This window comes from Acinonyx jubatus, chromosome E4 (assembly GCF_027475565.1).
Source record: "Acinonyx jubatus isolate Ajub_Pintada_27869175 chromosome E4, VMU_Ajub_asm_v1.0, whole genome shotgun sequence".
NCBI classification, from domain to species: domain Eukaryota; kingdom Metazoa; phylum Chordata; class Mammalia; order Carnivora; family Felidae; genus Acinonyx; species Acinonyx jubatus.
The window spans coordinates 55,179,464-55,207,279 of record NC_069395.1 but is presented as its reverse complement, the minus strand read 5'-3'; the positions used below and the strand labels follow the sequence as shown (position 1 = coordinate 55,207,279).

General features: G+C 39.4%; 1 protein-coding gene across 2 annotated transcripts; it reads left to right on the top strand.

Annotated features, from left to right (window-relative positions):
* Positions 1-2,892: 2,892 nt before the first annotated feature.
* Positions 2,893-27,415, top strand: LOC106966227 (flavin containing dimethylaniline monoxygenase 3). 2 transcript variants are annotated; one of them, XM_015062317.3, is made up of 9 exons: positions 2,893-3,049; positions 3,963-4,100; positions 12,006-12,194; positions 15,679-15,841; positions 16,109-16,251; positions 19,506-19,705; positions 22,328-22,683; positions 25,128-25,200; positions 25,909-27,415. In XM_015062317.3, the coding sequence occupies exons 2-9, from the start codon at positions 3,969-3,971 to the stop codon at positions 26,252-26,254; spliced, it is 1,602 nt and encodes a 533-aa protein (XP_014917803.2). In that variant the 5' UTR covers positions 2,893-3,049; positions 3,963-3,968; the 3' UTR covers positions 26,255-27,415. The 2 variants fall into 2 exon arrangements, with proteins under 2 accessions (XP_014917803.2, XP_053065099.1); XM_053209124.1 differs by lacking the exon at positions 2,893-3,049 and adding an exon at positions 9,138-9,256 and having other exon boundaries at positions 3,961-4,100.
* Positions 27,416-27,816: the final 401 nt, after the last annotated feature.

Genomic DNA, 27,816 nt, shown 5'->3' with positions numbered 1-27,816 from the left:
CTTTGCTCTTCTGTTTATTCACACGTTTAAATAAGAATACTCAGTGTTAGAAATCAATGATCTCTCATGAAGTAGAATTTCGTTTTTGGGTGTAAAACTCTTTTGAAGGAAATTTATATAACTGTGGGACTGGTTAGTTAAGGAGTTGCTTGACTTAGATTTGTCAGTATTTTGTTGGACTTTTAAACTTTCATTTTACATCATTCTTGGTCATTATTGTACCTCACTGGGATTTATGATCTCTGTATGTGAGCAGATGAATAAACAGATGGAAATGATAACTAAATGGTAGCCCTGGAGAATGGGTGTAGTTCTCAGACAAGCCTCCACTCACTGATGGTTAATTCTGGCTTTCCTGAGTTCTGAGGTGGGCGGGAATGTGGTGAGCACTTACTAGAGGGGGGATCCATCAGGGTGGGCAAATTGAATTTGCAAGAGGCATGTTCACTTGGAAATTCTCTTCCCTAGAAAATTCCTTAAAAACAGAACTATCTGTTCATACTTTGAAGCTTTTTAATAAGACCACCTCACAGAAGACCCGCAATACCTTGAACAATGATTCGCTAGAATAATGTTTCTCCAAAGAAGGGGCAGGCCTGTGGCCAAATCTGGCCCCATTTGTTTTTGTATGACTTGCAAGCCAAGACAAGCTTTTACATTTTCAAACAGTTGGGGGGAAAAATCAAAAGAAGACTAATATTTCATAACATGTGAAAATTACATGAAACTCAAACTTCAGAGTCTACACATAAGTTTTATTAGAACACATCTGGGGTGCCTGGATGGCTCAGTCACTTAAACTTCCAACTCTTCATATTAGCTCAGGTCATGATCTCATGGTTCATGCCCTCACAGGGGCTCTGCGCGGACAGTAAAGAGCCTGCTAGGGATTCTCTCTCTCGCTCTCCCTCTGTCCCACCCCCCACCTCTTTCTCTCTCTCTCAAAAATAAATAAACATTAAAAACACACATACAAACACACACACATCCTTGCCCATTGATTTACATATTGTCTATGGCTATTTTCAGCTACAACGGCAGAATTAAGTAATTCCAACAGAGACTGACTATATGGTTCACAAAGCTAAAACATCTGCTATCTGGCCCCTCGCAGATAAAGTTTGTCAGCCCCAACTCTAGACCTTATGTGAGGAAAGCAGGCACTGAATCCCCCTGGGTACATACAAAATGAACATCTCTATGCAGTTAAGGAGACTGAACAAGTCAGGAAACAGAGAAAAGACGGTGAGCTGGTAGTCTCAGTGCTTAACTCGAACATTCCTTCAGGAAATCTCAGTTGTCAATCCTCTTCACTGAAGCACTCACATTCAAACCGCCACCTGGAAACCTGAAACTGTGGATTAGAACAGCCGTCAAAGCTAGTGCATTGGGAATGGAGCCAGGAATTAAGAGTAAACTGGGGACATACCCAATATGCGTCCCTCCATGGAGTGCCATACCCTGCGCTAAATTGCTCTATCAAATATTCTCTCTAGCTGGCCCCGTTCCAGAGAACAGGAAGGAAACAGCATTAAAGGTTTGGAAAAGAGGGGGCAATGAAGCAAGAAAAACTAGGATGAGGTGCCCAGGAGAGACAGGGGGCAATAAACGTGTCCTCCACCGACAGAATATACACTCCTGCGAAGGGCAGAGAGGGCAAGAATGGCCTTTTTCACCTCCTGGAGAAAGGAGGCCAAGGTGGAATTGGGTGTGTCCCGCCCTTCCTTAGATGAATAAGGCTACAGGAACGTTCCTGAGAAAGCAATCCACAGTCTTTTCTTGCACTATAGTTTATGTGGCATGAAAACTGAAAAGAGCTGTATGAGAAATGAGATAAAACCACGCGGTCCGAACTGTAGCCCTAAAAAATTTAGTGAACCCCATGATTTAAAGAAAAAAAACTTACCAACAATCCACATTTACCATTTAGTAATTGCTAACTACATGCCACATATGTGTATATGTACAAATATATATACATCTATAAATATATATATACATAAATATACTGTAATCCTTGCAACAACTGAGCAATACAGATGGTAGTAGTGAAGTATCCCTATTTCATTAATGAAGAAACCAAGAATTAGAGGGGTTAAATGACTTGCTCAAAGCCAAACAGCTGTAAGAGACAGAATGAAGATCTGAAGTCTCTCCATCCAGTTAACCACGTTTACTTTACAGATGAGCACTGCTACCATCTTCAAAAGACATAAAAAAGCAGCTCCTCAAAAAATTAGATATATGCCAGTTTCTGCTAAGTATCACCTGCTCAATTAAGGGATTACCTGGGTAGAATAATTGAGGCGTCATAATTTTAGTTGATATAAGAAAATGCTCGATGGGGAACCAATTTTTAGCAATTTCACTGTATTTCATGAGTGGGAGTTAGCTTGCTTGGTCCTAGCCAATATAATTTTACCTGGTAGTAATGGATCAATTTATTAAACTTGATCTTTTCCAGGATGGCACACTGTCCCAGAATCAAAGAAATACAAGTTTGTGAAATCCAAGCCTTTGACCACAAAGGTCAAAAGAGAGAATGGGAGGAAGGAGCAGAGAACACCCATTTTCACTGCTGGGATATCTCAATTAAGCAGCTAGGTTTCTACACTGTTAGGGGGCGCTACTATGAGATACCCCCCCCCCACTAAAATTAGGACCAAGTAAAATAAAGTAAACACAATAAAATAGAGCAGAAAACTGCGGTCACCTGGGAAAAAGTGTCTGACTCCCAGCAGAGTATCCAGGAGTGTAAGCGGTGGATTATATTTACCTTGACTAAAGGGAAAGCAGGTGCCAAGTGGCCAGGAGACTGGGCAGAGCCCAGCCCACCCAGGGAATTGATAAGAGGGCCATTAAGTGAGTTCCTCTTTAAAAGCAGTTCCTCCCCCCAAATAAAAAAAAATTAAATAAATAAAAGCAGTTCCTCCCATTTGCCAATAGCTTCCATGGAGTGCTAGTTCAGGGAAAACATTTTTCCTTCCAAACTGCCCAAACACCTGGGACAGGACTGAAACATAGAGGAGAAGGGAAGATAAAGAAAAAGGTAGAAAAGGGGAAAAGGAAGATACTATAATGGGCAGAGAGGGAGGTGGGAGGGATGGGTAAATGGAGAAGGGAATCTATAGTTCATACCAAATGTGGCCAGAATGAGAATGACATCTAATTTGTGTAGATCTTTTTTTCCTAAGAATCATGATTCTTGTCATCCAAGTCTATGTCACTGTATATCTATGTGATTTTGTCTAAAAAGAAAAAAAAATAGAAGTAATAGTAAGACCTAAAGATAGTGTCAGAATCAGGAAAAGATTAGGAAATCTAATTTTTAAAAAAGAGAATGGAGGTTTGGGGTGGCAGTTAATGGAAGGAAGCTGTTGTTAGATAAGAGACCAGACTTTTTTCTTTAATTGAGAAGGTGAAGAACATTGTAGGGGGGAATGAGGTGACTGCCTGGCATACTAAAATATAAATATGCCCTGACTTTCTTCCTCATTCAGTCTTATGTCAAAGTAGAAAGAAATTAATGTGTGTGTGTGCACATACACATACATATTTGTTTCTTCATTCATATATACATACATGTTTGTGGGTATTGGTGTGTGCATATGTGTTTTAGTTGTGAATCTCCTTATCTTTCTCATGTTCACTGTCTCTGGTAGAAAATCAATGACAAAAGGGCAAAAGCAAAAAGGATAAATACATATACTACACCATCAGTCTCTTAATTTGGGGGAGTTGACTAAAAGCAAAGCGCTTCTTTTTTTGGAACAAAACATTGTCTTTAAAAATCGGAGAGAAATGCAAAATGTAGTTAGATTACTTAAAAAGGTTCTGATCTATTTTTTTTAATATTGCTTTCTTAGTGCAAAACAAAGGTTCTTATGAGGCCAAAGAGTGATTAAAAAAAAAAAGTTTTCAGCAATACTGTTGCTAGAAATGTTCCCTGGGTCTTTGCATAGGCAACCATGGGAAAGAGAGTGGCCATCATCGGAGCTGGTGTCAGTGGCTTGGCCACCATCAGAAGCTGTCTGGAAGAAGGACTGGAGCCCACCTGCTTTGAGAAGAGTGAAGATATTGGGGGCTTGTGGAAATTCTCGGTGAGTGGGACATCACTGCAGCAGACCAGGAAGTGGGGTGGGAAGTGTGTGACAACACAATTCTGGAGCACAGGCCTCCAAACCAACTGCCCCGCAGTTAGAATCCCTCTTAGGTTGGAATCTACAAAACACAGCATCAGAAGCAGGTTGAAAAGTTTCTTGCTTACTTCAGAAGTAAATGAGATAATGGGCTAGCTTTGAAGATCTCTGTGTACAGAATTGACCCCTGATAAACCATTAATAACTGAGCCACTCAGAAATAAAATCTGAGGGCAAATATTGGTTAGATTTATGTAATATAATCACATGAGTTCCTCACTTAAAAAACAATGACTGTTCCCATTCTTTTGTTGAGGTTACCAAAGGTCCACTTAGTGATTCAGACCACAGATTTTCAGGTTTCAGGTGACAACTCTGGCTTTGACAAAACTCTGGCTTGGTTCTAGGAGAACCAAGAAGAGGATACACTGATTTGAAGTTCTTCAATATCCTTTTGTCTCTGTGCATTCATAATAAGGACTCTGCCAGCAGACATGCCTCTATGCAGCCATTAAATCACTTTCTGTGTCACCTAGCAACCATAACAGCAGGTGTGAGGGCCTTCCTGTGCCCCAGCTCCTTCACTGTCTCCAACTTAGAAACACTCACTAAGCCTACTCCATCTATCTTCTCCTTCTTCTCCTTCTTCTCCTTCTTCTCCTTCTCCTCCTCCTCCTTCTTCTTCTTCTCCTCCTTCTCCTTTTTCTTCCCCTCCTCCTCCTCCTCCTCTTCCTCCTCCTCCTTCTTCTTCTTCTTCTTCCTCCTCCTCCTCTTCTTCTTCTTCTTCTTCTTCTTCTTCTTCTTCTTCTTCTTCATCTTCTTCTTCTAATAAACCATTCATATATGCAAATTTAAGAAGAGCAATAACCCTTTTTAAGCTACTATTTTCTCCTCAAGTGCAAAATTGGTATTATATTTTATACCTCAATAAAAAAGTTTGCATTTAAGGAGACAGTGTCTATGACAACTCTTTAAATATTATAAGGATATGAAAATTATTCTTATTAATACAGATATTTTCTGGGCTGTAAAGAATTACTGAAACTGCTTAATCTTGTATAACGTTGTGGCGCCTAATATATGTTGATGAAATGTGCTGACAGGGCTTCAGATTAGCATACCGTTGACTCTTAGGGCTATTTTATTGAGGACTGTCTATATGCCAAATGCTTTTTCCCATTTAATTCAATCTTTGCAATAACGTTATAAGGTAGGTATGAGTTTTTCCCTTTTATAAATGAATCTGAAGCTTAAAAAAAGGAAAGAAAAGAAAGGAAATGGCAAATGGCTGGTAAATGGCAAAGACAAGATCCTGATTCAAGCTGGCTGTCTCTCCAGCCTGAGTGCTTAACCCCTCGGTAAACTGCGTGGCACAATTGCAGCATGTGGCCTATTGAGCTGGCAGGATTTCTATAGGAATCTTAACCAATCCTTGTATTCCAACTTACTTTGCAAAACATCGCTAAAGATAGACACTGATGATACAGCCTTTGAGAGCAGCCACATCTCTTGCTGCTCAAGAAAGCCTTTAAAACTTTATCCTGCCATCATAGAATGATAAACTACTCAGCTGCAAACATATGTTTCTCTTCAAGAAAAAGATGAAAATAACATTTAAAAAATTTAAAAAAAAAGGGGGGCACCTGGGTGGCTCAGTCGTTTAAGCATCCGACTTCGGCTCAGGTCATGATCTCACGGTTTGTGGGTTCAAGCCCCGCATCTGGCTCTGTGCTGACAGCTCAGAGCCTGGAACCTATTTCAGATTCTGTGTGTCCCTCTCTCTCTGCCACTCCCCTACTCACGCTCTGTCTCCCTCTGTCTCAAAAATAAATAAACATTAAAAGAAATTTTTTTTAAAAAAGAAAAAGATGAAAACCCCAGAGGGTGACACTGCAGGCCCAGAGGTTGGAATCTTGAAACATAGAGGGTTATTCCCAGGTCTTGAAACCCAATAACATTGACCCTACTGGACTTCATAATTGGACCTGGTAACTCCTTTCCTCCTCCCATTCTCTCCTTTTTGGAATGGGAACATCTATAACTGGTACCCAATGCCTGTTTCACTGCTGTACGTTAGTAGAAGAGAACTTATTTTCTAGTTCACAGGTCCACAGAGGGAAAGGCATTTTGCAGATGGATCATACCCGGAGTCTCATCCATATCTGATTGAGATAATTTAGATGATGCGATTTGGGACTTTTGAGCTGATGATATATAGATAAGATTCAGGACTTGATTTAGTGCTGCAATGGATTGAGACTTTGGGGTGATGAGATGGGGTGAGTGAATTTTGCATGTAGGATATATATGAATCTTTATGGGCCAGTGGACTGTGGTATGCTGAACAAGTGAACAATGGTGCCCCCAAAGACACCAGATCCTAATCCCTGGAACTTGCAAATGTCCCTAATAAGGAAAACTAAGATATGATTAAGTTAAGAATCTTGAGATGGTGATATTATTCTGGATTATCTGGGTGAGCTGAAAATGCCATAACACATATGCTGATAAGGGAGAAGCAGAGGAGATTTGACACCCAGAGACAGAAGGTAAAAGGTAATGTGATCACCTTGGCAGAAAGAGAGCTTTCAAGATGTTATGCTGTGACTTCCACCTTCAAGATGGAGGAAGGGGCCATTAGCCAAGGAATTCAGGTGGCCTCTAGGTCCTGAAAAGGCCAAGGAAGGCTGGCATCTGCCAGAAGCTGGAAGGGGCAAGGAATGAGTCCTCCCCTAGAGCCCCTGGAATGAACACAGCCCTACGGACACCTTGATTTCAGCCCAGTGATACTGATTTCTGACTCCTGGCCTCTAGAATTGTGAGAGAATAGAGTCCTGCTATTGTAAGCCATCGAGTTTGTGGTAATTTATAACAGTACACAGGAAACTAATACATTGGTTATTCAGAGTTCCCTAATTACCTCTGTGAGAGGGCCCACATTGCAGATGACAGCATCGCTTACCATGTTTCTCAAATACCACTAAAAGCCTTACAGCTGTATGCCTTGAACTCATATTATGGAATTATATCATAAAGTCATTTTAATTTTGTATTTTCATTACCTTTAGTTTCTAAGGTCAGCATTATATATTCTCTCAGCATTTTGTCTTCCTTTGAGAGGTATCCAAACATTTGTTAAGTGTGAAAAAATCATGGTACAGATCAGTCAAACTTTTGTAGCTGTTTCCTGGATCACTTCCCTAGGTCCTTCTAAAGCCAGAGTAATGTCTTTCCCTCACCTGTTTTGATCACTGAGAGAATTAAGTACTTTAGGACTAGGCCACAGGTCTAGGGGAAATCTCTTTCTGTCTCAGGAGATAACCAAACAATACATCAGTAAATTGTCTGGATTTGGACCTGAGGTTTCATGAATAAAGGCTCTTTTTTTCTGGTCACACAACCCTTTGTTCACTTCCCCTGAATTTATTCTACTCTGGATCATTTTTTTTTTTATGTTTAGTCTCTCCTTGTGTTGAGACTACCCAGATTTCTAACCTCACCAAAAGCTACAAATCACAAAATTACTAGACAAAAATCAATCATTTTTATATATTTTAGAGTTAGCAAACTGGCTTCTTTTATACTGCAGCTGATCTATTTTATTTTAGCTATACAGTTTTTAAGATTTTAATCTAATATTTACATAAAAATCTAGAAATCTGTCTTCTTTTGAAAAAATAAGAAAATCAGGCAACACTGAATCTTCCCTTACTCATAGTAATAACTGGCCTCTTTTAGCCTAAATTTAAATTCTCTGTTTCACCATATTCATTTTTGCCCATTTCACTCATCTCTTGTAACTTCCCCTACACCTGTAAAATTTGTCATGGCTTGATGCTATGTACAAACAGCAATCCTTTAAATTATGTGGAACAAAAGTCACCCCCATTTACAAAATTTTTCATCTCCTTCTTCATATAGTTTCATGATCCTTTTTGTTTAAGCAAACCTTCATGTGTATACTGTTATAATGGAAACATTAGTCATTGCTGAGCCACTTAGTGGATTCTGATCACATTTTCTTTCTTGAACACTTTTTGTTTTCACTGGAGTTAATAATCACCTGTATCCCTTGTTTAATTTTACAAATACTGTCTCTAATTCATCGCCCACGCTCTCCCACAGAATTATGATTCTCCTTCCAGTATGTTTAAACATATCAGCGAGTCTATCAGCTTAATTCTTCTCTCAACTATCAAGGATAGTTCTTCTGGCCATCTTCTTTCCCTCATCAAGACCACCTTGCCATTACCTGGGCAACCCTGTTTCCCTTGTTGTGTTACTATTTAATTTATTCTCTCCTTTTAGTAGAGTACATCCTCCAGTAGTTCTCTGAGAAATCATACATGTGAAATAAAAGACTACCTTGAATGTCTTATAATATCATTATTGGACCTGGGTTCCCATTTGATTTGACCAAGGCTTAGCTTTTGGCTTTGTTAGGTTTCTTAAGTCAGTTGTCATCATTCATCTATGTTGTATCTTCCAAGATGTGATTGCTGGGTTTTGTTTGTTCTTAATTTTCTCTCTCTCTCTCTCTCTCTCTCTCTCTTTTTCCACTCCCCCCCCCAACCCCACTGTGAGTTCAGACCTCTGATACTTCTACAGTCCTTTTAGTAAAGTTTTGGGTGAAAGAAAAGTTAAATGTATCTACATAATCTGTCATGTTTAATCAGAAGCTTGAATTACTTTTGTAATAAGAAAAGAACAAATCTACTTCCATAAATAAGCAGGGCTTGGCTCGTTGTTGACCACTCCCTCAAAAAACCCCTAGTATATTTAAATATGCAATTATTGACTCTGGAGCCATAAGAACTCTGGAAAGTTCTCATGAACTTTCTACCTGATCAACTTAAAATAATCAGTCTGTAAACATGAGCTCTGAGATGCACTTTATAACACTGAGTGGGAACAGTAAGATATCCACCATTAAGTTTAAAAAAAAAAAGAGCAAGTCACAAATCACGTATTTAATTGATGTTGCAACTTCTTTCTCAGTAATCGGGGCTTTGGGGGAACCTAAGAAAAACTGAAGACCAACCAGCTAAACATTTCCAGGAAGACTGATTATCTTGGGGCAGCCAAAGTTACAAAAGCACCCCCAACCTGTCTCAAAGGTTTGCATTATTTTTATTCTATGAAACTCCTCCCTTAGTGTAACATTACCTAATGTTTTCCAACATTGGCTTGCTCCAGTACCTCACCTTTACCCTTGTATTAGCTTTCTATTGCTGTGTAACAAATTACTGCAAACTCATCAACTCAAAACAACACCCATTTATTATCCTCAATGATGTAGGTCAGAAGCACAGTATGCTGGATTCTCAGCTTAAGGTTTCACAAGGCCAAAACCAAGGTGTTGACTGGGCTGGGCTCTTATCTAGAGGCACTGGAAAAGAACCTGCTTCCAAGTTCATACAGGTTTGTGACTGAACTCAGGTTCGTGCTTATGTTAAGCGAAGGTCTTTGTTTCCTTGCTGGCTACGTATTGGGGATTCCTCTCAGCCCCTAAATGCTGTCAGGCTCTTTGGTATGTGGCTACTTCCATCTTCAAAGGCAAGAACAGCAAGCTGAATTCTTTTCATGATCTGAACTGGCTTCTGCTACCAGCCAAATAAAATGTTCTGCTTTTAAAGAGATTATGTGTTTAGATGAAGCCCGCATGACAACGTAGTCATGGGAGTGATAAGATATTTATAGGTGTCACCCACACTCAAAGAGGAGAGGACTACACAGGGATGAGGGACACTGAGGGTCATTCTTAAAATTCTGCCTACCACATGACTTAGAAGTTGAGGGAACAATCGTAAGACTGTTGGGTGAAGCATATCACCAACCCTAAAACCCTTGCTCTGTCCTAGAAGATCTTCTCTCATCTTGGGAGTTTTTGATATTTTGCATGTTTTATCCATAAGCACTAGTGGAGGTTATTAATGTTCGTTAATAGCCTAGACCGTAAGCATTAACTAGACTATTAATGCTCAGGTTACTTTTTTATATCTAGCATAAATAGGACAACAAACAAATATCCAAAATTTCACAGGGAGAAGCATAAAAGCATTCCAAGACAAAAGGAGTACCCCAAGTTTTCATAGCTCAATCTCCAGGTCTCTTTTGGATCATACTCAGTCTTTCAGATCACCCAAAACCTCTGGCTTTTTCCAAGATTGGATCTGGACTTATGGAGAAAAAGGACTTGTGTGACTTGGGGCGGAGGAAAGCCAAACTTTCTCAAATTCAAACACAGGTCCTGGGACTGTTCTCTGGCCCTTCTAGTCTCTTGGTGTTCCTGTTTTGCTTGGTTATCATTCATGCTTATCCTTTAGGAATCTTAAATTGAACACAGTAGTTAATGAACTTGGAGACTGGCCTCTCATAGCTTAGTCAGAGGCCAGTGGCCCTCCTTGCTGATTAAATCCCACTTGCCTATTATGAGCACATCAGATGATCCTCCCTGAGGTCCAGTCTTCCCATTGAGCTCCTGACCCGAAGAGTCCACTCTACAGCTGTCTATTCATATTCCACTTAGCCCCCTCCATGGCAACTCTCTGGTAGACTATCCGCTAAGAGTCTCAGATAAATTCTGCATCTCTTTGGGAGCAAGTGGGGAACTCCTATGTTCTGTTCAAACTGAATGGGCTTAAGGGCACTAAATTAAGATCCTACCTCTTCCTAATCACTGCTAGTTGACTACTGTGTCAACCTCCCCTTATCAGATTGGTGCAGGCAGAGCCTTTAAACTAAGTGAAATCTCACCAAAATTTCAAATGTGAAAACAAAAGCCCCTCTGCCCTCAGTGTTCCCCTCAATTTTATCTGAGGTATATTAATCTTGGAATTTCAGCCCACAGAATAAACTTGAAGACCTAGGTGATTTACATCAACCTCTTTCCTGCCTCTATTCTCTTTTCTTCTACCCAATCTTCCAAATATCACCCTTCCGTTTTTTTTAAACCACTGTTTTTCAAACTGGAAACTATGACCCGTTGGTGTGGTATGAAATAAAGATGAATCAGACTACATTTTTAAATGGAATGACTAGAAAATATCAGAATGCAATTCAAGTAGTTGGATATGATTTATTCATAAAACGTTTGGTGTGTGTGTGTGTGTGTGTGCATGCTGTGTTGCAATATAAAATATATTACTAATTACAGGTTGTGGTTAAAAACATTTGAAAACACTATTATAAACATAACCTAAGTTTTCTATGCCCTACGTACATGAGAAAATATTATGATCTAATTAACCAGAACTATCTCATGAAATGTTAAAGTGATATGTATTTTGATATGCATAGTTCTGTGGCATTAAGTTTATGCACATTGTTGTATGATCATGCCATCACCCATGTTCAGAACTTTTTTTAATCTTCCCAAACTAAAACTCTGTACCAGTTAAACAATCACTCCCCATTCTTCCTTCTTCCCAGCCCCAGATAACCACTATTCTTTCTGTCTTTATGAATTTGATAACTCTGGTTATATCATATAAGTGGAATCATACAGTATTTGTCCTTTTATGACTGACTCATTTCACTTAGCATAATGCCCTCAAAGTTAATGCATATCATAATGTATCAGAAATTCCCCTTCTTTGATTCTCATTATATATTCCTAAAAAGACATAATTAAATTTAAAATTTGTTTCCCTTAGAAAAGATGTTAAGAAATATATATTCTCCATATTGTAAGTTCCTTTGATTGGTGTCAAATTGTTTAAATAAAGTTAATTTATTCCTCATCTTCCTGAATTTACTTGTGGGCAAAGGTGACTTAAGGGAGTGATAATTATTTGGAACTGGCCATGACCATGGTAAGTGTACCTATTTACAAACTCTCTTTCATTTGAAACTATACATTTACAGGACCATGCAGAGGAAGGCAGGGCCAGTATTTACCAGTCTGTTTTTACCAACTCTTCCAAAGAGATGATGTGTTTCCCAGACTTCCCATATCCCGATGACTTCCCTAACTTTATGCACAACAACAAGATCCAGGAATATATCACTGTATTTGCCAAGGAAAAGAACCTCCTGAAATACATACAATTTAAGGTAAGATGCTATCAAAAGATTAGATCGGGGCATAACTGTGAGGAATTCTATATTTATTATCAGATTCTTACTCGTTCTTTTCAGTATCTCTTTCTTAGTTGTCAACATTTAAAAAAATTTTTTTATTTATTTTTGAGAGAGAGACAGAGTATGAGCAGGGGAGGGGCAGAGAGAGAGGGAGACACAGAATCTGAAGCAGACTCCAGGCTCTGAGCTGTCAGCACAGAGCCTGATGCAGGACTCGAACTCACCATGAGAACATGACCATCTCGAACCATGAGATCATGACCTGAGCTGAAGTCAGACTCTTAACCTACTGAGCCACCCAGGTGCCCCTTGGTTGTCAACATTTTTAAGAGTGTGGCCTCTCTGACCCCAGATTTAGAGAATACATTGGAAATTTACAAAATACCACATACCACATTTAGACTAAAATGCCATTAACTTAGATATCAATAAAGGGAAAAATAAATGTAAAACAGCCGTGAATTTATAAATGAAAAACTCCTTTTTTTTCTAAACAATTATGGGTCAAAGAAGAAACTAAAATAGAAATTTCAGATATTTAGAAAATTTAGATATTTAGAAAATTCAGATATTTAGATCTGAATGATAACTTAAATTCTACATATCAACACTGTGGGAAGCATAGAGACCAAAACTTTAATGAAAATTATAAGCTTAAATGCTTATATTAGAAAATAAGAAAGTTGAAAAACTAACAAGATAAAGAAATTAGGAAAAGAAAAACAGAATAAGCCCAAAAGGACATAGAATGAACAAGGTAGTAAAGAGAACTTAATGAAATTTTAAAAACATCTTATGATGATTGAAAATTCATCCTTCGAAAAGCCAAAAAAACAAACAAAACAAACAAACAAAAACACATAGCTGACAGTTTGAGGAAAAAGGAAAAGATACAAACAAATAATATTAGAAACAAAAACAATGGATAAAACTGATGCAGATGAAAAAAAATATATAATAAGAAAACTATAAAAGCATTGCCAAATAATGTTTAAATTGGTTAAATTTTAAAATCTTTTTAATTTTAAACTTTCCAAAACTTGCATAAAAAGAAGTAGAAAGTCTGAATAGTCCTTTGGTAACTTAGAGTTCTTTTGACTCAGAAACCAAAATTTTACCCATTAAAAAAATATTCTATAGGTAGTTCCAAATTTACAATGAACAAACTATTTCAATATTTTATAAACTCTTCCAGAGACTAAAAAATAAAGTATGACTTCCAAACTTATCCCATGACATTATAACCATGACATCAAAAGCAGACAAGATTAATAGGAAATAGGAAAATTATAGGCATAGCTCCCCATGAAAATTGGTGGGAAAAAAAACCTTCAAAAATGAATTCAGCAAAATATTTTTAAAAATTAACTATCTTCATTGAGATACGTTTGGGCTAAGGATACAGAGAATTATAATATCATGCAACAGAAACATGTAATTCAGTATAAAACCCTGTTACAGGAAGAAAACCATACATTTACCAAATTCTGAAAAGTAAAATTTAACATCTATTTCTACCTAAAAGAAAGAAAAAGAGAAAAGCAAAGAAAAAAAGTTTCACCAGACTAAGATTAGAAAGGAATTTTCTTGACCCATGGAAACATACAAACATCTTAAATCTGCACTGTTCAGTATAGTAATCACTAGCCCAAAATTGAGATGTACTAGAAGCATAAAATAACACCCTGGATATCAAAGTCTTATTATGGAAAAGAATATAATATACCTATTAACAATGTTTATGTAGGTTACTTATTAAAACAACAAAACATCAGATAGATTGGATTAAATTATACATTTTTTTCTATTTTAATGTGACTACTAGAAAATGTTTAATTACATACATTGTTCGTGTTATATTGCTACGGGACAGTGCTGTGCTAAAGAGTGCAGAGTTGGAATCATTTCCTTTAAAATCCAGAACAAAACAAGGATTCTTATTATTACTACCTCTTTTCAATAGTCTTAAGAAATTTAAGAAACAGTACAGCAAGTAAAGAAAAATAAGTAAAAGGAATGACAACTAGAAAAAAAACAGCATTCATCACAGATGATATGACTTTCTATATGGAAAACCCAAAAAGAATCTAGAGACGAATTACTAGGTTTAATAGCAATTAATATAAAAATATTGGGCAAGGTGGTAGTATATAAGATCAATATATACAAATCAGTTGCAATTCTGTAAACCAGCTGCAACAAACAGAAGATATAATCCAAAAAGGAACCATAAATAAATTCATAATCCCAGAGTTATTCTAAACAAATGATATGCAAGACCTCATGAATTTATAAGTGCTTGTTTTGTTATATTTCATAAATAACAAAGATATTATACAGATATGTGTAGACATATTGTTTAATATGAATGAAATTCTATACATAATAAAGTTGATAAGAACAATTCAACTCTTGATCTCAGGGTCATGAATTCTAGCCCCATAGTGGATGTGGAGCCTACTTTAAAAAAAAGAAAGAAAAAAGAACAATTCATATCAAATAGAGATTCTCTTTCCAATATAACCAGAAGAATTGAAAAAAAAATTTGAAGAGGAAACATACCAACCAACAGGCAGCCATTCAGCTGTGAATAAATATTTATTGATAATCTAATCCAGTGCGACTCAATGTATGGGCCAAATAGCATTAAGATCACCTGGGAACTTGTCAGAACATCAAACTTTCATGTCCTGTGCCAGACCTACTAATTCAGAATATCTAGGAATGTGGCCCAGGAGTCTGTACTTCGACAAGCTTTCCAGGGAATCCTTGTGCACACTAAAATTGAGAACTTATGCTATGAATATAGACAGTATCTTTCACTCCAAGACAACGATATTAAAAAATAAAATGGAAGAGGTATATTAGGAGGTAGTTGTTACTACAAAAACTATCATCCTGGGGCGCCTGGGTGGCTCAGTCGGTTAAGCGTCCGACTTCAGCTCAGGTCACGATCTCGCGGTCTGTGAGTTCGAGCCCCGTGTCCGGCTCTGGGCTGATGGCTCACAGCCTGGAGCCTGCTTCTGATTCTGTGTCTCCCTCTCTCTCTGCCTCTCCCCCGTTCATGCTCTGTCTCTCTCTGTCTCAAAAATAAATAAAAAACGTTAAAAAAAATAAAAACAAAAAAACAAAAACTATCATCCACTAGATTACTCAGTATGTGTGATACATGCCAGTTGTAAGCTGTGATTAAATTCACATCATATCTCCAAGAGGGGAGTCACTCTGGTCTGCAGAACATATTGGTTATGCACAAGAAGCCATGTGAGGACAAAAATATGTATTTACCATTTAATGTTTGATTTTCTTGAATTTTAAATTCATAATACGTACCTTAAGAATGAATTAAGTATTTTTCCTAATCCAATGTTAACGATTTTTTTCCATACTATTCTATCAAGTTGGTGCCAAATCTAACTGTTAGCATCAAAAAGAAGTCTGTCTTTATTTCTTTTAGACACTCGTATCTAGTGTAAATAAACGTCCCGATTTCTCAGTCACCGGCCAATGGGATGTTACCACTGAAAGGGATGGTAAAAAAGAATCCACTGTCTTTGATGCTGTATTAATTTGTTCTGGACACCACGTGTACCCCAACCTACCAAAAGAGTCCTTTCCAGGTAAGGGTGAAATTTAGGCTGCCATCTATACATTTGGCACGAATAACTATCTTGATCATGTTTTAAAAAAAAAAAAAAAATATATATATATATATATATATATATATATATATATATATGATTAAATTAACATATGCTTCTATTATATGTAATATTCCTGGAGTGTTGAAGTTCCATATCATTCTGACTGCATTCACCTACAAGCCTTTTATAGTGGATTTTTAAATGGAAACCAAATGACTCATATGTTTGCCACTTTTCACTCAGGACTAAAACTTTTTAAAGGCAAATGCTTCCACAGCCGGGAATACAAGGAACCAGGAATATTCAAGGGGAAGCGAGTCCTGGTGATTGGCCTGGGAAACTCGGGCTGTGATATTGCCACAGAACTCAGCCGCACAGCTAAACAGGTACTATTTCTCAGGTACCTGGGGAACTATCTTTAAAGGAACAGAAATAGTTACCACTGGAAAGACGTGTTAGGAAACCGGGGGCAGGGGAAGCAGCAGTGCACAGGGTTCTTGACAGGAAGACTAAGTAGTGTTTCTTTTATCTCAGCTTCCCTCCACAACAGGTGAGGTTTTCAATAGTTTGGTCTGACAAAGGCAGATCATCAGCAGGGAGTGAGGTCATTCAACAGTCGTCTTCTTCAGGACGTTTGGTGTCTAACAGGTGTCTAATCAATTCCTCCAAAGCTAGTGTGGATGTAGGGTTAAGGTCATGACTCTGATACTCTTGGGTCAAGTCCTTCAATCCCTCCAAGTGTCAGTTTTCTGATAAAGATAAATAAAACAGATAAAAAGAGAATCTACTTTGCGATTTTGGTAAGGAGTCAAAGAATTTAATTCTTTAAAAGTGTTTATTTTTGAAAGAGAGACAGAGTGCCAGTGGGGGCAGGGGAAGAGAGAGGGAGACACAGAATTTGAAGCAGACTCCAGACTCTCAGCTGTCAGCACAGAGCGCGACACGGGGCTCAAACCCACGAACCGTGAAATCATGACCTGAGCGAACTCAGATGCCTAACTGCCTGAGCCACCCAAGCGCCGCAGGAGTTAAAGCATTTAAACATGATTTCAGCAATACCGAGTTCTATAGTCATTCATGCATACAGTCATCCCCATAGTTATTTGTTGAGGGCCTACTATGTGCCTCAACAAATGCTTAACCAAGCACTGGCTTGGGTGCTGGAGAGAAAGTGGTGAACAAAACAGGCATGACACCCACCCCAGAACTGAGTCTAGGGTGGAAAACAGACATTAAAGAAGTAAATGCACAAATAATTTGAAAATTGTGAAAAGTGCTAGTAAAGAAAGAAAAAGCATGCTGTAAGAGTGGATAATCAGGGTGAGCTGCCTCAGACAAGAGTGGAAAGGCTCTTTTCAGCTGATGACATTGAAGCTGAGGACTAAAAGTTGAGGAAGGGGCTCAGTGTCAGAAGAGGACTCCAGGAACAGAAGACCAGGGGGGAGAGGAAGGGGGAAAAAAAAAGAAAGTTACAGAGAGGGAAGGAGGCAAACCATAAGAGACCCTTAAATAGTGAGAACAAACTGAGGGTTGATGGGGGGTGGGAGGGAGGGGAGGTGGGTGATGGACATTGAGGAGGGCACCTGTTGGGATGAGCACTGGGTGTTGTATGGAAACCAATTTGACAATAAATTTCACATAAAAAAAAAAAGAAGAAGAGGATTCCAGGAAGAAGGTCTTGAAGCAGGAGGAAGCTTAGAGTCTCAAGAAACTGAGGAAAGACCCCTTTGCTGCAACTCAGTGGGTCTGGAAAAGAATGGTAGGAGGGGAGGTTGGAGAGGAGACGGAGTAGAGGTGATACAGGGCCCATAAGGTCACGGGAAGGAGTTTGAACAAACGTTGCCTACTAGCCTTGAAAGATTCTAGAAGCCCACAGACAGGAATCTTTTTCTTTTTTTTTAAATGTTTATTTTTGACAGAGAGGGAGAGACAGAGCATGAGCGGGGGAGGGGCAGAGAAAGAGGGAGAGACAGAATCGGAAGCAGGCTCCAGGCTCTGAGCTGTCAGCACAGAGCCTGACGCGGGGCTCGAACTCGCAGATCGCGAGATCGTGACCTGAGCCAAGGTCGGACACTCAACCACCGAGCCACCCAGGCGCCCCCACAGACAGGAACCTTCTCTCTAGATGCTATGCCTACTGATGTGATAGCATCCTCAACATAAGTCTATTTTAAATGATGGTATTGCCATGAGTGAAGCAAGGAGGTCATGACAGGATAAATGGCATAAAAATAGATTCCTATTTGCCTGCTCAAAGCACTATACTAGAGAGCATAGAGACACAGAGAAGTCAATTTGTGTCCCCTCTCCTCCAAGAACTTCAAATGTGCTTGGGAAAATAATACCTCGATGGGATATAAATTAAACATAACCTCAAGAGTTAAGTGGAAAGCCTAACAACGTGACAACAGCACAAGAGGCCACCAGGACAAAGGCTGCCCCGGTGATTCAGGAACTAACTGCTCTGATCATGGAACTGGAGGCCTCACCAAGTGGGCAGACCTGCACCAGTCCTTGAAGGATATTTATGAGTCATATGGTTGACGAGGTAGCAAAGGGAGTTCTTGCAGGGCGCCTGGGTGGCTCAGTCAGTTAAGCAGCCAACTCTTAATTTAGGCTCAGGTCACAATCTCATGGTTCATGAGATCAAGCCGCCTGTCGGGTTCTGCGCTCACAGGGAGGAGCCTGCTTGGGATTCTCTCTCTCTGCCCCTCCCCCACTCACACTCTGTCTCTGTCTCTGTCTCTCTCTCAAAAATAAACAAACATTTTAAAAATTTTTTTTACGCGTTGGATGCTTAACCAACGGAGCCACCCAGGTGCCCCGATAAAAAAAATTCTGTAAAAATGCCTGAAAGTCTATACCATTAGGGATGATCATGACAGAAGGGGAGGAAAAGAATACATCCTCCATGTCAGGCAATGGTGGTCGTACTGCATGGCTAGCACACTGCATCAGCTCTCCCACAGATTTGATGTGGCGGGTACCTATTATCTCCATCTTACAAATAAGGAAACTGAATATTAGAGAAGTTAAAGGAATTTGCCACAAATCACGTTATTAGTAAGTAGGAGAGCCAAGATTTGAGCCTATGGTTTCCAGATGCCAGATGTCTTTCTTGCCTTCTTTCAGGATGGGGAAAGTCATTTTAAGTCGAAATGCCTATTCGGGGGTCATAATTGCTTGGTTGTAGACAATGGTTACCAGCTAAGCACTAGAGGAAATGGGATGAGAATTTAGGTATTGGGCACCTCCATCAGAGGAGATGACAGGGTGGTTGGTCCTGAGATGTAGATTAGACGCAGGAAATTTACTTGGGAGATGAGAGAGCCAAAGGAAGGATGCTTCCCTTTACACTACTCCAAAGCTACACTTCTGACTTGTCCCCAGTTGGGATGAGAGACCAGGTATCAAACAGTCACTGAAGGCAAGAAATACAGAAAGGGCATAAGACTTTGGGTGAGGCCGTCTTTTCAACCAAAGCAATTCTCAAAGAGGGCTGACAGCCGAAAGCCATGAGACAACACTCACACTAGCTGCTGTGACAATTCCCCAACTCCCCTCAGACCCGAGGGACACACCACAATACCCACTACAAACAGTCACTGCTCTAATGGTTAAAAATTGCTGTTTTTTTAAGGTCATCATCAGTTCCAGAAGTGGCTCCTGGGTGATAAGCCGGGTCTGGGATGATGGTTATCCCTGGGACATGGTGTTGGTCAATCGATTTGAAACCTTCCTCAAGAACAACTTGCCAAAAGCCATCTCTGACTGGTGGTACAAGAAGAAAATGAATGCAAAATTCAAGCACGAGAACTATGGTTTGATGCCTTTAAATGGGTAAAGCAGAGTTAAATGTGATATGCCTGTTACTTGCATTTCAGTGTCAACAATTCACAATGTGTGTTGTTGTAACTCCCAAACCAACCAAAATAATATTAGTGAAGCAATCATGTCTCACATTTCAGAGGATGAAAAACTGCAAACATTTGGAGTTATTTCCCATTTCACAATCCTCCCTCCCACATTTGCACAGCTGGAAAGTTGTACACGTCCCTAGAGTCCCTAGAGAATTAGTCCCTAGAGTAACGATAATATTTGACATGTTTTAAGCTCTTAATGCAGCCCAGCAAGGCTCTCACGTGCATTATCTCATTTTATCCTCACAACAATTACTACATCTCTATTGTAATGCCCATTTTAAAGATGAGAAACTGAGGTTCAATGTAGTTACTAACTTTGCCAAACTCCCATAGGCAGAAGGCAGAAGCAGTATTCAAAATGAGCCCAGATCTGCTGACTCCAGAGCTTCTCGCTCTCAGCCACCTTGCTCTCCTGCCTCTCACTTCATGGAAAAGTTCAGTTAAGCAAAGCAGGGCTTTCCCTGTGCTGCACTCTCATCACCCACCCTTAACAGAGTCCTCCCACTACAATGTGGTCACAATGTCTGCCTCTTCAGCCTCCTCCTCACTCTTCCCTATCATATCCCCCTAGATATAACCCTCGGGCACATAAGAAATTACCTTTACATGGAGTGAAAAATCCAAATTATAAACTGTTTACATCAAAGTTAACTTATTCAACAAATATTTATTAAGCGTTTATTGTGTGTCAGGTCCTATATTGAGTCCCATGACTGTAGTTGTGAAAAGACATTCAAAATCCCTGTCTTCACGAGCTTACCTTCTGGCAGTGGGAAACAGACAGGAGACAGATAGCAGAAGACCATATGCTGATGTGTACTATGAAGAAAAGAACAAAGAAGGCAGAGGTGATGGGGAGAGCTGCCAGCATTCCCAGAGGAGGCCTCACTGAGGAGGGGACTTTTAAGTAAATCCCTGAAGGAACTGAGGAACTGAGCCAGGGGAGTGTCTGGGGGAAAGTATTCCAGAGGAAATAGTTAGGGCATTGCCTCTTCAGGGCCATGACTGCCATGTTCAACAAACTGGCATGTTCAATGGACTTCTCTCCATGGGGAAAAGAGGATGGGGAGAGTAAGAGTAGTAGGAGATAAAACCAAAAGACATCAAAATGGCCAGATGGCATTGCACCTTGTAAGCCATTGTAAGGAGACTGGCTTCTACTCTAAATGCAATGGAAAACCATAACAAGCATCTGACAAGATCCAAGTTAATTTGAAGAAATCACTCTGGACCTGTGGTCATCATTCAGTGTATAGAGGTAGGTCAAGGAAGGAAGCAAAAAGACTAGTTAAGAGGCTATTGTCAAAAACCCAGATGACAGAGGCTGGTGGCTTAGACTAGGCTTGTTAGCAGCAAGTGCTCAGAAATGGTCAGATTTGGGATATACTTTAAAGGCAAACCCAAATAGGATTTTCTGTTAGGTTGGCTAACAGATGTGAGAACAAGAAAAGAGTTCGGAGATGTATTCCAAACTCTTGAACTGAGCAAGGATGCGAGGGTGGAGTTGACAGTTTTTATGGGATGTGGAAGACCGTGGGAGAAGCAAAGTTTAGTTTGAAACATCTCAAAATTGAAAGGCCTATGAGTCATTGTGAGTCATCATTGTAGAAGAATGTTGAGCAGGCTTGCGATACACAAGACAAGAAAGACTCAAACCATAAGTTAAAAATGCAGATTCACCAGAGTATAGATAGTACTTTAAGAAATGAAGCCAGATGACATCTCTTGAAAGGTGAATGTAGATGAAGAAGACAAAAGGTCTGAAGGCTGAGTCCTGGGGCATGTCATTGTTCAGAGAGAGGTCAGGAAGAGGAGAGTTCAGTGGGAGACAGTAATAAAGAATAGCAGGTGGATAGGAAGGGAATTGAGAGAGTGATGACCTGGAAGCAAAATGAAGGCAGTGTTTCAAGGAGGAAACCATCAACTGCGTCCAACGCCGCTGATAAGTTGAGTAAGATGACAAGTGACAATGGATCATTGGATCTGGCAGTTTGAGGATCTTGGTGGCCTTGACAAGAGCAGGAGGCCCATACCTCACCCTCTATTAGAAACCCGGCCAGGATCTTTGTCTTATTTCCATCTCCCAATGACCCGAGGTGGGCATAACAGTTACTGCTGCTCCAGATGAGAAAGATGAAGCAAGATAAATTAAGAAACTTTCATTTGATCAAGGTTCACAGTTAATAAGAAGTGAAGAAAAAAATCCAAATACCCCTGGACTCTGATTTAGGATCTTGCCTGACAAAGCTTTCACAGGGGATAGGGCCCAGGTGATTAATTCTGAGATCTGGAGCTCTGTGGGAGAGAAAAGATCACAGGAAATAGAGAAAGGAGTGGCAAAGGCAACTTTTCTTAATTCACAACATTGCCTTACTTCAGTTTTGTTCTCCAGTCATATTGGTAACACTCCATGGCACAAGAAAAAAATCTTGGGTAGTTTTCTCCTTTCTTCTTAATTGATTATTAATTAATTATTATGGACCAATAAAACAAAGAGGAAATATTACCGTTCTAGTGGCTGTCTCTATTTTCCATACAGAACCCTGAGGAAAGAACCTGTGTTTAACGATGAGCTCCCAGCCTGCATTCTGTGTGGCACAGTGTCCATTAAGCCTAATGTCAAAGAATTCACAGAGACTTCGGCCATTTTTGAGGATGGGACAGTGTTTGAAGCCATCGACTGTGTCATTTTTGCAACAGGCTATGGTTATGCCTACCCCTTCTTTGATGAGTCTATCATTAAGAGCAGAAACAATGAGATCACCTTGTTTAAAGACATTTTCCCTCCTTCACTGGAGAAGCCAACCCTGGGAATAATTGGTTTGGTCCAGTCCCTTGGGGCTGCCATTCCCACAGTTGACCTGCAAGCTCGCTGGGCAGTAAAAGTAGTAAAAGGTAAGTAGACAGGGGCGCCTAGGTGGCTCAATTTGTTGAGCATCCGATTCTTGATATCAGCTCAGGTTTCAGTCTCATGGTCATGAGTTCAGTCCCCATGTTGGGCTCTGTGCTGACAGAAGGAGCCTGCTTAGGATTCTCTCTCCCTCTCCCTCTGCCCCTACCTGGCTCATGCTCTCTCTCTCTGTCTCTGTCTCTCTCTCAAAAATAAACAAATAAACTTTTTTTTTAAAAAAAAGGTAAGTAGACAAACAAGGTCATTAATGGGGAAGATAGATGCCAATAAAAATGCCTTTGAGTCTTTGTGAAAACAATCATCCTAATAACAAGGGGAAAATTCTAGGTCCCATCTGGTTTTGAATCTATAATTCTATATTTTTAGTATTGTATTTTATAAGCAATTAAAAATATTACATTGGATTATCATATGCAATAGTACAAGATATTATTCAGGGAGTATTTTGTGATTTATAACTCTTTAAAGTGGCTGACTTTCATTAAACTTAAGAACACCGGAGCTTTTGGTCTTAAATGCATGACAATTTTATAAAATTATGATTTCAAAACTCAACAGAATGACATTGCTTAAAAGGTTCATAAGAGATGTTTCCAAGCCAATATCCAGCCACCTTCCAATATCCACACTCATGGAAGAAATTATGATTGCTGGAAAGGCAGTGTTTTTTTTTTTTTGTTCTTTTTCCCTGCCATGTGTCAGATAAGAACAAGCAATGGATCATTAGAAGCAGAAAGTCCTAGATGTATAGATGACCAGTCTCTAAGGTAGGGAAATACTGAGTTCCTGTATTAAAAAATAATAATAACAACAACAAACTTGATTGGGGTCAGGTATGGAAAGCAGTCAGCATCCTCCAGCAGAAGATACGAGGATCAGATTCCCACTAAGGTTTAAGTGCAGTCGTGCGAAGATTCAAATCATAAAACCAAAAGTCCATGGTTAAAGAAATTGAATGTGCGAAGTTTGTTTGGTCCTAGAGGTATAAAACTTCTGGAAAGAGATTTTAGCAGGCCTACTTCCTTCGAAGCCCTATGTAAGGCTTCCAGTCCTACTTGACATGCTGGAATTTAAATGTTCTTTTATACAGGAGGTTGGAACCTTCCACTAGGTACACTGAGACACCTTTCATCCCCCAGGCTGTCATCCACATCATTACAGTCATGCATATCAGTGATCTCTTTAAATTTCCTTCACTCTTTCATCCAAGGCAGAAATATGTTGCAGTGTGAATGTTGCAGCAGTGAGGCAGTAGCCAGGAAGGTGATGACAAGAAATCCCACTAGGAATAAAGTGAGCTTAAGGTTCAAGGCTCAGGGAGACTGGCATTAGAGGGTAGGACACTTATTCTGTTAAGATAAGTTGTAATCTGGGCTCTGATGAAAGGAGGCAATGATCCAAGGCAAACACTCAGTCTAAGGGGAAATGAATGATAAAGCAAATAATTCAATTTGGGGGAACCCAAGTACCAGGACAGAGGGGCCAGTTACAGGCAACCCAATGATAGTAGCTGGTGGGCTACTTCCTTCTTGATCTTCCTTCTGCCCAGGACAGAACAGGTTCCAAGTTTTGGAACAAGGTCATACCTGAAGAGGCTGTTCAAGGGACCCTATCTGTAAGGTTTGCAGAAACAGGAAGTTAGGCAATCATGGTATGTTTCTGAGCAATCAGATCTGGGCATTCTAGTCTTGTTCAAGGTGATCCCAAAATTACCAAAGAAACCACCCTAAATTTGAAGTATCTCTGGGCACAAAAGAATGTTTTGGTATGGGTTTCAGAGAAGTGTGCTAACTATTCCAGAATGAGCCTGAAATCCTAGAGCAGTCCCAACTCGGATCTGGTCTCTAGGGGCTTGCCCATGTTCTTGGTGACTTGTGCATAATCCATATCCTCCGTCTCACCTAGGAACTGTTGGCTCTTCAGAGAGAAACTTGGGGCTTGACTAAATTCTACATGTTATGTGTTGGAAATTCCTTTTTCTGACAAAGGAGGATAGTTTCCTATGAAGGTTTATTTTCTTATATCTTAAAAAAGAGATGCCAATTTACCTTTGGCTATAAACTATTAGATAACATTCTTTAAAAAATACTGCTGAGAGACTAGAATATAATCCTTGAAACTGATTTTAAACATCTTCTAACTTGTTTAACAGCAAAGATACAAAGATAAAATGCTATATGGCTCTTGGTTTTTAATTATGTGACACCTCAATTCTGAGAAGACTGGAAATGACTTGTGTATTTGTCTCAAAATGACCGCCTGTTGATCGGCTCAAGATTTTACTTTGCTAGACAACGACCCCCCCAAAAATGGAAATACTGATGTGATTCATAACCCATTATTAAGAAGAAAACATTGCAGGCTGATCTTATGCCAGACTTATTTAACTATTATCATATCTTTCCCTTTATCTTTTCTTTTGTTTTAGGAACTTGCACTTTGCCTTCTATAACAGACATGATGAATGATATTGATAAAAAAATGAGGGAAAGGCTCAAATGGTAAGAGCATCTATTGTACAGAGGGTCTATGGTTTCCATAGAAAAAAATGTGAATAGTTGGAACTACTCTAGTCTTACATGGTCCAGAGTGAGGTCATGAGCGTGACAGCTATGAGTTAAATTCATCCATTCCACAAGTATTTATGGGAGATTTCCTTTGCACCTGACATGGTACTCGGTCCTAATCCATCCCTCCATAGATCCTGCAATATATCACAGAAAGAAGACCCAGAAAGGATTGAAATCAGAGGAGTCTGGGAGTACATGAATGTGGGCTCCTATTTTCCAGTCTATAAATCCTGTAAGATACAGACGATGCCCTCCAAATGGATGGCTCTAATGAACACGAGTCAGCAAATGAGAATAATCAGGGTAATTGAGCTCTAGTCCTATCTCTGTCACTAATTAGCTCAGTGGCCATGCATGAACTTCATGAGCAAGAGACAATTTCCACTTATGAACGGGGATAAAAATGCCTTTCAGTTGCTGTGCAGTCTTGGGAAATGTCCAGTTGAGGTCGGTATGCAAGTCTCTTGGAAAGCTACCAAAGCACAGAATAAATGAGCAAGGTCTCCTTACCAACACAAGGGATTGACATTGAGTCCCTCTGATAAAAAGCTGTAAGGAATTTTCCCCTGTTCTTGTTCCTGTGAGACGTCCTACATAGAGCTTCAGTATCCACAGACCTGTTTCCTCTCCCACCTCTAGGTTTGGCACCAGCAACACCATGCTGACAGATTATATTAATTATATGGATGAGCTTGCCTCCTTCATTGGGGCAAAGCCCAACATCCCGTGGCTGTTTCTCACAGATCCCAAATTGGCTGTGGAGGTTTTCTTTGGCCCTTGCAGCCCATACCAGTTTAGGCTGGTGGGCCCAGGGAAGTGGCCAGGAGCCAGGAATGCCATCCTGACCCAGTGGGACCGGGCCCTGAAACCCATGAAGACAAGAGCGGTTGGAACCCCCCTGAAGCCTTGCTTGCTTTGCCGTTGGGTCAGGCTTCTTGCTCTTCCCATTCTGGTTGTTGCTATTTTCCTGGCTTGGATCCAATGATCATTCTCCCCAAGATGTTGAAAGTTACTGAGAATACCTGGGGCGGGGCGGGGGGGGGGGGGACTTTTCTATTTAAAAATTAAGAATTTCACACCTCCTACTTCCCTGTTCAGCAGGCATTAGTCAGTAAAGCAGTACTATTTCTAGGCTTTTAAATAAGCCTCTTTAAGAAGCATGCCATGACCTAAAGAGAGCATTAATCATTTCTTTTTAGTTTCCACTAACATTTCATAATCAGAACTATGGTCTTCATCTCTAACCTCAATCGTCTCCTGAAACATTTTGACATAGTTCCTCTTCTCCTTTACACAAGGTTTAAAATACATACTTCAAATCTAAACAAAGAGCAAATTCAGCAGAGTAGTTGTGATATTCTCAGGCCACCTCTACAAACCATTTGCAGGAGGCTCAAGTAGGGAATTTGGCTATTAATTCTATTTTTGTGTTATGCCATATCCTCCAGGCAATATGTCCTGTTCCTGGGCCTCCATAGCATGGACACCTGGTTTATAATGAAAATTAACAAGAAGTAACTCATCATATTTATATTCTCAACAAGGACACAAACATAGCAGCAAAATAATACCAACAAGGAGTAGAACACCACATATACCATTAGCTGAATGAAAAGTCTTCAAATATTTAGTCAAAGTCATGACAAAAATTTAATACTGCCTTTATAACATCAGCTTCTGGAGTATCAGCATAAATCTAAAGTTTTGCTTTTTAGGGGCATCTGGGTGGCTTAGTTGGTTAAGCATATGACTTCAGCTCAGGTCATGATTTCATGGTTTGTGAGTTCGAGCCCTGCTTCGGGCTCTGTGCTGACAGCTGGGAGCCTGGAGCCTGCTTTGGATTCTGTGTTCCCTCTCTCTCTGCCCCTCCCCCACTCATGCTTTATCACTCAAAAATAAATAAGTGTTAAAGTTTTATTTTTAAAAGTATTATTAGATTTCATAGCTAAAATTTTAATAGTTAAAAGTTTTAAGTTTGACATTATAGAGTAGATAAAATAATCTGGCAGTGTCATCAGTTACCAGAGGCCACTATAGGTGGTTACACCACCTTTTTCTTACTACATGTTCACTTCTGAGGCCAGTGGAATGGCAAGATAGTAAGATAGTAGATATATGTTAGATAGATAGATAGATGATAGATAGATTATAGATTATAGATAAATGATAGATAATAGATGATAGATGATAGATAATAGATAGATAATTGATTAGATAGATAGATAGATAGATAATAGATGATTGATAGAGGATAGATACACAGATGATAGATTGATGATAGATAGATGATAAATAATAGATAATTGATTAGGTAGATAGATGACATATTGATGATAGATAGATAAGTGATAGATAATAGATGACTGATTAGATAGATAGATGATTGATGATAGATAGATAGGTGATAGATAATAGATGATTGATTAGATAGATAGATAGATGATAGATAGATGATAGATTGATGATAGATAAATACATAGCTAGATGACAGATAATAGATGATAGATACATGATAGATAATAGATTATAGATAGATGATAGATAATA